At 44.8% G+C, this 12,145-nt stretch overlaps 1 protein-coding gene across 2 annotated transcripts in view; it reads left to right on the top strand.

Moving 5' to 3' along the window:
- Positions 1-12,145, top strand: part of LOC129837441 (dynein axonemal heavy chain 5-like) — a 70,463-nt gene that overhangs the window by 32,552 nt on the left and 25,766 nt on the right. For both annotated transcript variants that reach the window (XM_055903596.1, XM_055903595.1), the window contains 16 exons: positions 191-344; positions 594-757; positions 1,605-1,761; positions 1,911-2,123; positions 2,579-2,803; positions 3,105-3,277; positions 3,940-4,118; positions 4,714-4,901; positions 5,233-5,427; positions 6,339-6,473; positions 6,693-6,800; positions 7,418-7,571; positions 7,726-7,872; positions 8,291-8,532; positions 8,830-9,006; positions 11,002-11,206. In XM_055903596.1, the coding sequence (XP_055759571.1) occupies positions 191-344; positions 594-757; positions 1,605-1,761; positions 1,911-2,123; positions 2,579-2,803; positions 3,105-3,277; positions 3,940-4,118; positions 4,714-4,901; positions 5,233-5,427; positions 6,339-6,473; positions 6,693-6,800; positions 7,418-7,571; positions 7,726-7,872; positions 8,291-8,532; positions 8,830-9,006; positions 11,002-11,206 (2,816 nt within the window). The remainder of the gene's footprint in view (positions 1-190; positions 345-593; positions 758-1,604; positions 1,762-1,910; positions 2,124-2,578; positions 2,804-3,104; positions 3,278-3,939; positions 4,119-4,713; positions 4,902-5,232; positions 5,428-6,338; positions 6,474-6,692; positions 6,801-7,417; positions 7,572-7,725; positions 7,873-8,290; positions 8,533-8,829; positions 9,007-11,001; positions 11,207-12,145) is intronic.

The following is a 12,145-nucleotide window of genomic DNA, read 5'->3' as shown; positions in this document are numbered from 1 at the left end:
ATGAGCCCCCTCAGCAGCCTCAGTTGTATTTCAGCATCCAGTTGACTTGTCATCTAGAGTTCAACAGTTGTGTTGTTTGTGTTTGGACAGTTGAGTTTAGACTGGGGGTGCTATGCATTGTACCGACTTTTAGTGTTTGTGCACTGTAGTAGTCAATGCTTGACTTAGATGATGACTTGGTGTTCCACAGGTACAACACGCCATTCAAGGCCCAGATCCAGAAATGGGTTCAGAACCTTTCCAATACCACTGACATCATAGATAACTGGATGACTGTCCAGAACCTGTGGATCTACCTCGAGGCTGTGTTCGTGGGAGGGGACATAGCCAAACAGCTACCCAAGGTAAGAACCAATACATTGACCTTTCATCTGAAAACATGTCTTTAACCTTACGCTATTAATCAAATGTATTTATAAAGCCCTTCTTACATCAGCTGATGTCACAAAGTGCTGGGGTTCCACAATTTCGGGAACTTTTACAGTGCCCTGGTTTTTCAGAAATCATGTTTTTTTTGGGGGGGGTGGGGGGGGAACCCAGGAACTTTTGCAAACTTAGGAATGACAATCTAGTCTGAATCATCTGAATGACAGGAGGCGAAACGTTTCTCCAACATCGACAAGTCCTGGGTGAAGATCATGACGCGGGTCCATGAGATGCCCAACGTGGTGCAGTCATGTGTGGGGGACGAGACCATGGGACAGCTGTTGCCTCACCTGCTGGAACAACTGGAGATCTGTCAGAAGTCTCTCACTGGGTAAGTCTATCTGAATGTCTATCAGAAGTTTCTCACTGGGTGAGTCTGTCTGGAGGTCTGTCAGAAGTCTCTAGGTAAGTCTGTCTAGAGATCTGTCAGAAGTCTCTAGGTAAGTCTGTCTGGAGATCTGTCAGAAGTCTCTAGGTAAGTCTGTCTGGAGATCTGTCAGAAGTCTCTAGGTAAGTCTGTCTGGAGATCTGTCAGAAGTCTCTAGGTAAGTCTGTCTGGAGGTCTGTCAGAAGTCTCTAGGTAAGTCTGTCTGGAGGTCTGTCAGAAGTCTCTGGGTAAGTCTGCCTGGAGGTCTGTCAGAAGTCTCTGGGTGAGTCTGCCTGGAGGTCTGTCAGAAGTCTCTGGGTAAGTCTGCCTGGAGGTCTGTCAGAAGTCTCTGGGTGAGTCTGCCTGGAGGTCTGTCAGAAGTCTCTGGGTAAGTCTGTCTGGAGGTCTGTCAGAAGTCTCTAGGTAAGTCTGTCTGGAAATCTGTCAGAAGTCTCTTGGTAAGTCTGTCTGGAGGTCTGTCAGAAGTCTCTGGGTGAGTCTGTCTGGAGGTCTGTCAGAAGTCTCTGGGTAAGTCTGTCTGGAAATCTGTCAGAAGTCTCTCACTGGGTAGGCGTGTACTTATACTTTGAATTTGTTTTAAATAGTTGAATTGAAAGTATTCATGTACCAGTATGACACCTTCCAAGTTTGCCTGCGTTGTACATTGGTAGCTTGATGATGTGTACCAAACTAGTATTATTTTCAACCCTTTTTTTAGGGGGTAGATCAGCTTTAATGTTGCGGATAGATTGTAGCTTCTGGCTATCCAGTTTTCAACCCTTGGTTGTGTGTGTGATTGTGTGACTGATAGGTACTTGGAGAAGAAGCGTCTGCTGTTCCCTCGGTTCTTCTTTGTGTCTGACCCGGCCCTGCTGGAGATTCTGGGCCAAGCCTCGGACTCCCACACCATCCAGGCCCACTTGCTCAACGTCTTTGACAACGTTAAATGTGTCCGCTTCCATGACAAGGTACAGTAACGCACAGACAGACATATCATTTTTTTCCTAAAATGTTTCTACAAGTTACTTATTTGACTATTAGTAGTATCTGTCCTTCTGCAATAGTAACTACCCCAGATTCAGCAACATCAATAGTGTCTGCCCTTCTGTCTCCACAGATGTACGACCGGATCCTGGCCATCTCATCCAGGGAGGGGGAGACGGTAGAGCTGGATCGGCCTGTGACGGCTGAAGGGAACGTGGAGGTCTGGCTCAACGCCCTGCTGAAGGAATCCCAGAGGTCTCTTCACCTGGTCATCAGACAGGCTGTCCTGGCCATCCATGACTCAGGCTTCCAGCTCATTGAGTTCCTGGACTCTTTCCCTGCTCAGGTGGGGAGACATGGGATACATCCTAAATGCCACCCTATTACATAGTCCACTACTTTTGACCCAGGTCCTGTTCAAAAGTAGTGCACTATATAGGGAATAGGCTGCAATTTGTGACACAGTCCTGGTCTTGGGGTCATCATTCATTCTCTTTTATAATGTGATAGATTACCTTAACCTTGACCTTGGAGCTATGGCCTTGTAGTTAGACTTTCCCACGCCTATGTTTCATTACTCAATACCTGATCAGGGATTCCTGCTTTTCTGACATTATCCTCCATTATTGTATAACTGAAACTGATCTACACACTAGCCAAATTCTATACATTCCTGATTTTATACATTGTCCTGATTACATCCCTGATTGATAGGAAGACATCGAAGCCAGGAAAGATGACTTTATGTTCTCTCATTGATGTCCTATCATGATGTCCTCTCTTTCTGACTCCATCAACCAGGTTGGTCTGCTGGGAGTCCAGATGATCTGGACCAGAGACTCAGAGGAGGCCCTGACCAACGCCCGCTACGACCGTAAGATCATGCCCAAGACCAACCAGTTCTTCCTGGAGCTTCTCAACACCCTGATAGACATGACCACTAAAGACCTGGCCTCAATGGAGCGGGCCAAGTATGAGACACTGATAACCATCCATGTTCACCAGAGGGACATCTTTGATGACCTGGTGAGTGGACTGGAATCACAAACTGACTCAGTGGCTAAAATAGTCTTTCAACCCCAAAGGTCCCTTTCAGTATATAAACTGAAGGTAATAATAGCTGTTGTGTAACATATTTGTGAACTTTTGGCAAACTGTTCCACCAAATATTTTCTGATTAGGGCATGGTAGAGTGAGAATTTCAATTTGAGTTTCCCCTGGTATTCAAATCACATTTGACAAATCATTTGCGGTTTTAGGAATTTCATAGGCTTTGGCAATGCTTTGTTTCCAGAATGGTTTCTCTTTCCCCCTGCTCTCCCCTCAGTGTCGGCTGCATATCAAAAGCCCTACAGACTTTGAGTGGCTGAAGCAGTGTCGTTTCTACTTCAATGAGGACTCTGACAAAATGATCATCAACATGACTGACGTAGGCTTCATCTATCAGAATGAGTTCCTGGGCTGCACTGACAGACTGGTCATCACCCCTCTCACTGACAGGTAAGGACTAACTAGTCATCACCCCTCTCACTGACAGGTAAGGACTAACTACTCATCACCACTCTCACTGACAGGTAAGGACTAACTAGTCATCACCCCTCTCACTGACAGGTAAGGACTAACTAGTCATCACCCTTCTCACTGACAGGTAAGGACTAACTAGTCATCACCATTCTCACTGACAGGTAAGGACTAACTAGTCATCACCCCTCTCACTGACAGGTAAGGACTAACTAGTCATCACCCCTCTCACTGACAGGTAAGGACTAACTAGTCATCACCCCTCTCACTGACAGGTAAGGACTAACTAGTCATCACCCCTCTCACTGACAGGTAAGGACTAACTAGTCATCACCCCTCTCACTGACAGGTAAGGACTAAGAAGTGGCTCCACCTCCACTCTAATAGCTTAACCAGTTATCATGCATTTTGGGCTAAAAGTGCACCATTCACTTGTGGCACTAAAAATGTACAGTTTTTTTTGACAAACTATTGCCAGGAAACACTAGAGTGCAGTGTTGCACACACATTGCAGTAACCAGTCTACCATTACCACAGCCCAGCCTAACTATTTAGTGCCCACAAGTGTATGGTGTATCACATTGAATATCTTTGGGTGATTATCCTTGATATATATTTTCCTTGGTGTGTGTTTGTCCCAGGTGCTACATCACACTGGCCCAGGCTCTGGGGATGAGTATGGGAGGAGCCCCAGCCGGCCCTGCAGGGACAGGGAAGACTGAGACCACTAAAGACATGGGCCGCTGCCTGGGGAAGTACGTGGTGGTCTTCAACTGCTCCGACCAGATGGACTTCAGAGGACTGGGGAGGATCTTTAAAGGTAGGAGCTTCTACTCATATTGCCTGGTCCCAAATACACGTGTGCTCTCTTGCCAACTCCTGTTACATTTGCATGACAATGACCATAGGAGTTGGATATATGTATATGATTTTGGGGGATTATAGGCTATATAAGATGTCACTCATATTACTGTGAAGTGAATGATGATCTCAACCTGAACCTAATGAACAGTGTAATGTTGTGTGTCTTTGTGTTGATGTGCAGGTCAGGCTCTTGGGGTTGTTTTGAATGAGGAGTTTAATGTGAAGAGTGATGTGTAATGTTGTGTTGATGTGCAGGTCAGGCTCTTGGGGTTGTTTTGAATGAGGAGTTTAATGTGAAGAGTGATGTGTAATGTTGTGTTGATTGACAGGTCAGGCTCTTGGGGTTGTTTTGAATGAGGAGTTTAATGTGAAGAGTGATGTGTAATGTTGTGTTGATTGACAGGTCAGGCTCTTGGGGTTGTTTTGAATGAGGAGTTTAATGTGAAGAGTGATGTGTAATGTTGTGTTGATTGACAGGTCAGGCTCTTGGGGTTGTTTTGAATGAGGAGTTTAATGTGAAGAGTGATGTGTAATGTTGTGTTGATTGACAGGCCTAGCCCAGTCGGGCTCGTGGGGCTGTTTTGATGAGTTCAACCGTATTGACCTATCAGTGCTCTCCGTGGCGGCCCAGCAGATCGCCATCGTGCTTACCTGCAAGAAGGAGCGCCGCAAGAACTTCATCTTCACCGACGGAGACAACGTGGAAATGAATCCCGAATTCGGCATCTTCCTGACTATGGTTATTATTATTATTAGCAGTCTATAAACTACTCACTGTAGAAACCCCTTCACAAACGCTTTGTCAAGTGGAGCATTCATTTAAAGTACTTCTGAAAGGAATAGTGAATTCTTGTCTTAAAGAAGATTAACTGAAACTAGTCCGAATCAGACAAGGTTTATTATTACTTTGAGGATGTTAGTCATAGACTTTGTTTTGCATTTTCATAACATCAATCATCTGCAGTACACTATGTTCATGGCAGGTCATCATTGTAAATAAGAAATTATTCTTAACAGACTCACCTGGTTAAATAAAGATTTGATTATTAAGTGTTTTTGCCCCCCATTAGAACCCGGGCTACGCAGGTCGTCAGGAGCTTCCAGAGAACCTGAAGATCAACTTCCGCTCGGTGGCCATGATGGTCCCAGACCGTCAGATCATCATCCGGGTCAAGCTGGCCAGCTGTGGCTTCATAGACAACATAGAGCTGGCCAGGAAGTTTTTCACCCTCTACAAACTGTGTGAGGAGCAGCTCTCCAAGCAGGTCAGCTATGAAATGAAATGTAACTACTGTAGATATTTCACTGAGAGCTGAACATGCGAAGATATACGTTTAATGTAGTTCCATATAAGTAAACAATCAAGTCAAGTGAAATGTTATTTAACGTGTATCATCACAGTCGCAAATCAATTTTTTTAACCCCAATTTTGTGGTATCCAATTGGTAGTTGCAGTCTTGTCTCATTGCTGCAACTCCCGTACGGACTCGGGAGAGGCGAAGGTCGAGAGCCGTGCGTTCTCTGAAACACAACCCAGACAAGCCGCACCGCTTCTTGACACAATGCCCACTTAACCCAGAAGCAGCCGCACCAATGTGTCGGAGGAAACACCGTACACCTGGTGACCGTGTCAGCGTGCACTGCACCCGATCCGCCACAGGAGTCGCTAGTGCTCGATGGGACAAGGACATCCCTGCCGGCCAAACCCTCCCCTAACCCGGAAAATGACAATTGTGCACCGCCCCATGGGTCTCCCGGTCGCGGCTGTATGTGACAGAGCCTGGACTCAAACCCAGAATCTCTAGTGGCACAGATAGCACTACGCCTTAGACCACTGCACCACTCGGGAGGCCTCAAATCACTTTATAGGGAATTAATATACCACCTGTCAGGTGGATAGATTATCTTGGCAAAGGTGAAATGGTCACTAACAGGGATGTAAACAAATGTGTGCTCAAATGGGAGAGAAATACGTTTTTTTGTGTGTATGGACAATTTCTGAGATCTTTTATTTCAGCTCATGAAACATGGAACCAACACTTTACATGTTGCGTTTATATTTTTTGTTCAGTATAAAAACAACCAAACTGTCCATGTATGTGTTGATTATGATCTTTGTGTAGTTCATAGTTCTATTTCCATACAGTTCATGTTGGGTTCACTCTCTGTTTTTAAGGTGCATTACGACTTTGGACTCCGAAACATTTTGTCAGTTCTGCGAACACTGGGGGCGGTGAAACGAGCGAACCCCAACGACACAGAATCTACCATCGTCATGAGGGTTCTCAGAGATATGAACCTGTCCAAGCTGGTGAGTACAGTCACTTAGATATACAGGACATTCTCCTCAAAATCAACTGCCATTTTAGAAAAGCCATTTTTTTAAGCACCATTAAGTGTTACAGATTGTTATTTTTTTCATATACTATTCTATAATACATGAATAATGATTTCATCTTCAGTGAGGTGCAATACAACACAAGTGGTATCATGGTTAACTTCACTTACATAATACTATTTGTGTTGACAGATAGATGAAGACGAACCGTTGTTCCTCAGCCTGATAGAGGACCTCTTCCCCGGGATCCAGCTAGATAAAGCAGGCTACCCAGAGCTGGAGACAGCTATCGACAAACAGGTGAGAGGACATTTTATATAAGATAATCCCTTTACAGTTAGTTAGACTTCAGTGACACAGAGAATTTTCTATCTACATGTAGTTTCTCACAACCCTCCTCCTCACACTGCTTATCTTCTCTCCTGTCTCTTCTCCTTTCCCCTACAGTACATTTGACATTTTAGCCATTTAGCTCTTATACAGGGCGACTTACATGAGCAATTAGGGTTAAGTGCCTTGCTCAAGGGCACATTGACATATTTTTCACCTAGTCACCTCAGGGATGCGAACCAGCGACGTTTTGGTTACTGCCCCAACGGTCTTAAGCGCAAGGCTACATGCCGCTCCTACAGTAAAATACAGAGTTTAAGGGATGAATCTCGTCTTGGTATTAGCCTTAATACCATAGTAGCATAAAACCTTTTTTCGATCTATATGTGAGGTAAGGATTTATTTGTGTTAACATGAAGAGTTCACCTCACTCTTCCATTGTTCTCCATATTGTAGGTGGAGGAGTCTGGTCTCAAAACATGAAGAGTTCCCCTCACTCTCTTCCATTATTCTCCATATTGTAGGTGGAGGAGTCTGGTCTCAAAACATGAAGAGTTTCTCTTATCCCTATGTGTTCCATACTGTAGGTGGCAGAGGCAGGTCTGATCAGCCATCCTCCATGGAAGCTGAAGGTGATTCAGCTGTTTGAGACCCAGAGGGTCCGCCATGGCATGATGGCCCTGGGGCCCAGCGGAGCAGGGAAAACCACCTGCATTCACACCCTGATGAGATCCATGACAGGTGAGAAACATCCCCATCAAAACACTGGACTTATTTGACCTTATTTGCTACCTCATGGCAGTCATACTAAACTAAAATGCACAGACATTAACATGCACTAGAAAAAAATTTAAAGTCGTGTTAAGTTAATTTGTCTGTGTGTTTGCACCCACAGACTGCGGTCAGCCACACAGAGAGATGCGTATGAACCCCAAAGCGATCACCGCCCCTCAGATGTTTGGCCGTCTAGATGTAGCTACCAATGACTGGACTGACGGCATCTTCTCTACCCTGTGGAGGAAGACCCTGAGAGCCAAGAAAGGTGAGACAGACACCTCTTATTTCATATTTTTATATCTTGTGTGTTTTTGTTCTACCTTGTTATTGTGAGTATTGCATTGTTATTGATTACTGCATTGTTGGGGTTAGAGCTTGCGAGAAATGCATTTCACTGTACTTGAAAGAAATACGCATGCAAAGTTACTCATGCATTACACCTGCTAGAGCATGAACCCACATATAGTGCATCCCGTATAGTCTCTATGGAATTCATATAGAACAATGGGGCAGACCATTTTCCCCCATCTCTATTTCCATGTGTTTTCAATATTCTCATATCTTTCTATTCATTTCTCTATCTTTTTACTAAAAGTGATTTTCTAATACTTTTCTCTGACCTCCATAGTTGATTTTGATTAGTTTAATAAGCAGACTGGTTCTAATGTCTCTCTCCTCTGCAGGGGAGCACATCTGGATAGTACTAGATGGACCAGTAGATGCTATCTGGATAGAGAACCTCAACTCTGTACTGGATGACAACAGGACTCTGACCCTGGCCAATGGAGACAGGATCCCCATGGCTCCCAACTGCAAGATTGTTTTTGAGCCTCACAACATCGACAACGCCTCGCCTGCCACCGTGTCTCGTAATGGAATGGTGTTCATGAGCTCTTCTGTGCTCAACTGGAGCCCCATTCTGGAGGTGGGCACAGGAACATTCGCTCACTCTTTATCAGTGGATGAAAATGTGTGAGTGCGTGTGTGTGTGTGTGTGTGTGTGTGTGTGTGTGTGTGTGTGTGTGTGTGTGTGTGTGTGTGTGTGTGTGTGTGTGTGTGTGTGTGTGTGTGTGTGTGTGTGTGTGTGTGTGTGTGTGTGTGTGTGTGTGTGTGTGTGTGTGTGTGTATATGCATGTGTGTATGTTTTTCTGTGTGTCTGCATATTTGTGTGTGTGTGTGTGTCTTTGTCTACATGTATACATGTGTGTTTGTCCCCATGCAGGGCTGGCTGAAGAAGCGTTCCCGTCAGGAGGGAGAGATGCTGAGAGAGCTGTTCTCCTCTTCCTTCCCAGAGCTCTACCGGTTCACTGTTCACTGTCTGGAGTACAAGATTGACATGCTGGAGGCCTTCGTCATCATGCAGAGCATCAACATGCTGCAGGGCCTCATCCCCGCCAAGGTAGGCACCTGAAACCTCCATACTCCAACCATATTAAAAACCCTGCAGAAGGGGGATAATATCCGTACATCACTGAGCTCTATGAATACTGTTGAAGTGAATTGCCCCACATTCCTCATAGAAGCAAAATGGAATGTTCTAATGCCTAACTAATTGAATTCATCCTGTCATTGTGATTCCTGAAGCACTCTGATTTTCAATTACTGTTGGACTATAACTCTCTGGACTCTGCATCTATAGTGGCTTGCGAAAGTATTCACCTCCTTGGCATTTTTCCTATTTCGATGCCTTACAACCTGGATTTAAAATAGATTTTTTTGTGGGTTTGAATCATTTGATTTACACAACATGCCCACCACTTTGAAGATGCAAAATATTTTTTATTGTGTGACAATAAATAAGACAAAAAAACAGAAAACTTGAGCATGCGCAACTATTCACCCCCCCAAAGTCGATACTTTATAAAGCTACCGTTCGCAGCAATTACAGCTGCAAATCTCTTGAGGTATGTATCTATAAGCTTACACATCTAGCCACTGGGATTCTTGCCCATTCTTAAAGGCAAAACTGCTCCAGCTCCTTCAAGTTGGATGGGTTCCGCTGGTGTACAGCAATCTTTAAGTCCTACAACAGATTCTCAGTTGGATTGAGTTCTGGGCTTTGACTAGGCCATTCCAAAACATTTAAATGTTTCCCCTAAAATCACTTGATCTAGTATGCTTAAGGTCATTGTCCTGATGGAAGGTGAACCTCCGTCCCAGTCTCAAATCTCTGAAAGACTGACACAGGTTTCCCTCAAGAATTTCCCTGTATTTAGCGCCATCCACCGTTCCTTCCATTCTGACCAGTTTCCCAGTCCCTGCCGATGGAAAAACATCCCCACGGCATGATGCTGCCACCACCATGCTTCACAGTGGGGATAGGGTTCTCGGGGTGATGAGAGGTGTTGGATTTGCACCAGACATAGCGTTTTCCTTGATGGCCAAAAAGCTCAATTTTAGTCTCATCTGACCAGAGTACCTTCTTCCATATGTTTGGGGAGTCTCTCACCTGCCTTTTGGTGAACACCAAACGGGTTTGCTTATTTCTTTCTTTAAGCAATAGCTTTTTTCTGGCCACTCTTCCGTAAAGCCCAGCTCTGTGGAGTGTACCGCTTAAAGTGGTCTGTGGGACAAATACTCCAATCTCTGCTGTGAAGCTTTGCAGCTCCTTCAGGGTTATTTTTGCTCTCTTTGTTGCCTCTCTGATTAATGCCCTCCTTGCCTGGTTAGTTTTGGTGGGTGGCCCTCTCTTTGCAGGTTTGTTGTGGTGCCATATTCTTTCCATTTTTTAATAATGGATTTAATGGTGCTCTTTGGGATGTTCAAAGTTTCAAATATTTTTTATAACCCAACCCTGATCTGTACTTCTCCACAACTTTGTCCCTGACTTGTTTGGAGAGCTCTTTGGTCTTCATGGTGCTTCTTGCTTGGTGGTGCCCCTTGCTTAGTGGTGTTGCAGACTCTGGGGCCTTTCAGAACAGGTGTATATATACAGAGATCATGTGACAGATCATGTGACACTTAGATTGCACACAGGTGGACTTTATTTAACTAATTATGTGACTTCTGAAGGTAGTTGGTTGCACCAGATCTTATTTTCGGGGCTTCATAGCAAAGGGGGTGAATATATATGTACGCCCCACTTTTCGTTTTTTTCAAATGATTTGAAACAAGTAATTTTTTTCATTTCTCTTCACCAATTTGGACTATTTTGTGTATGTCCATTACATGAAATCCAAATAAAAATATATTTAAATTACAGGTTGTAATGCAACAAAATAGGAAAAATGCCAAGGGGGATGAATACTTTCGCAAGGCACTGTATGTGAGGGTGGAATTCCATTTCCCTTTACTGTAGGTGACTGATTCATTTGAGTGCCAAGTATGTAGATAAAGCTGTAGAAGGGTTTTGGTACAGTATGTTGTGTTGATAGGGACTTTTGTTGTGTTCCAGGAGCAGTGTGGGGAGGTGTCCAGGCAGCATGTGGAGCGTCTCTATGTGTTTGCTCTCATGTGGAGCATCGGAGCTTTACTGGAGCTGGAAGACAGGAGGAAGATGGAGAGCTGGCTCCGTGGCAACGACAACATCCATCTGGACCTCCCAGATATACCATCAGACAGCGAGGACACCATGTTCGACTACCACGTCACTACAGACGGTAAGGGGTAGATGTTCAGTAGACAGACTCCACAAAATCACAACACACACTCAGTCCTCTTTTTACTGTTATGGAAGATGCAGTGAACAAAAATATAAACACAACATGTAAAGTGTTGGTCCCATGTTTCATGAGCTGAAATAAAAGATCCCAGTGATGTTTCATATGCACAAAAATCTTAAGTTTACATCTCTGTTAGTGAGCATTTCTCCTTTGCCAAGATAATCCATCCACCTGACAGTTGTGGCATATCAAGAAGCTGAATAAAGAGCATGATCCTTACACAGGTGCACCTTGTGCTGGGTACAATAAAAGGCCACTCTAAAATGTGCAGTTTTATCACACAACACAATGCCACCGATGTCTCAAATTTTGAGGGAGTGTGCAATTGGCATGCTGACTGCAGGAATGCCAGAGCTGCCAGAGAATTGAATGTTCATACCATACTGTACCATAAGCTGCCTCAAACGTCATTTTAGAGAATTTGGCAGTACGTCCAACTGGCCTCCCAACCATATACCACGTGTAACCACGCCAGCGCAGGGCCTCCTCATCCGTCTTCTTCACCTGCGGGATCGTCTGAGACCAGCCACCTGGACAGCTGATAAAACTGTGGGTTTGCACAACCTAAGAATTTCTGCATAAACAGTCAGTAATCATCCCAGGGAAGCTCATCTGCATGCTCGCTGTCCTCACCAGGGTCTTGACATGACTGCAGTTTGGCGCCGTAACCGAGTTCAGTGGACAAATGCTCACCTTCGGTGGCCACTGGCACACTGGAGAAGTGTGCTCTTCACGGATGAATCCCGGTTTCAACCCTACCGGGTAGATGGCAGACAGCGTGTATGGCGTTGTGTGGGCGAGCCATGTCAACGTCGTGAACAGAGTGCCCAATTGTGGCAGTGGGCTTATAGTATGGGCAGGGATAAGCTACGGACA

The sequence above is a fragment of the Salvelinus fontinalis genome, chromosome 38 (assembly GCF_029448725.1).
Source record: "Salvelinus fontinalis isolate EN_2023a chromosome 38, ASM2944872v1, whole genome shotgun sequence".
NCBI classification, from domain to species: domain Eukaryota; kingdom Metazoa; phylum Chordata; class Actinopteri; order Salmoniformes; family Salmonidae; genus Salvelinus; species Salvelinus fontinalis.
The sequence above is the reverse complement of the archived record's forward strand: the minus strand, read 5'-3'. Positions and strand labels throughout refer to the sequence as shown.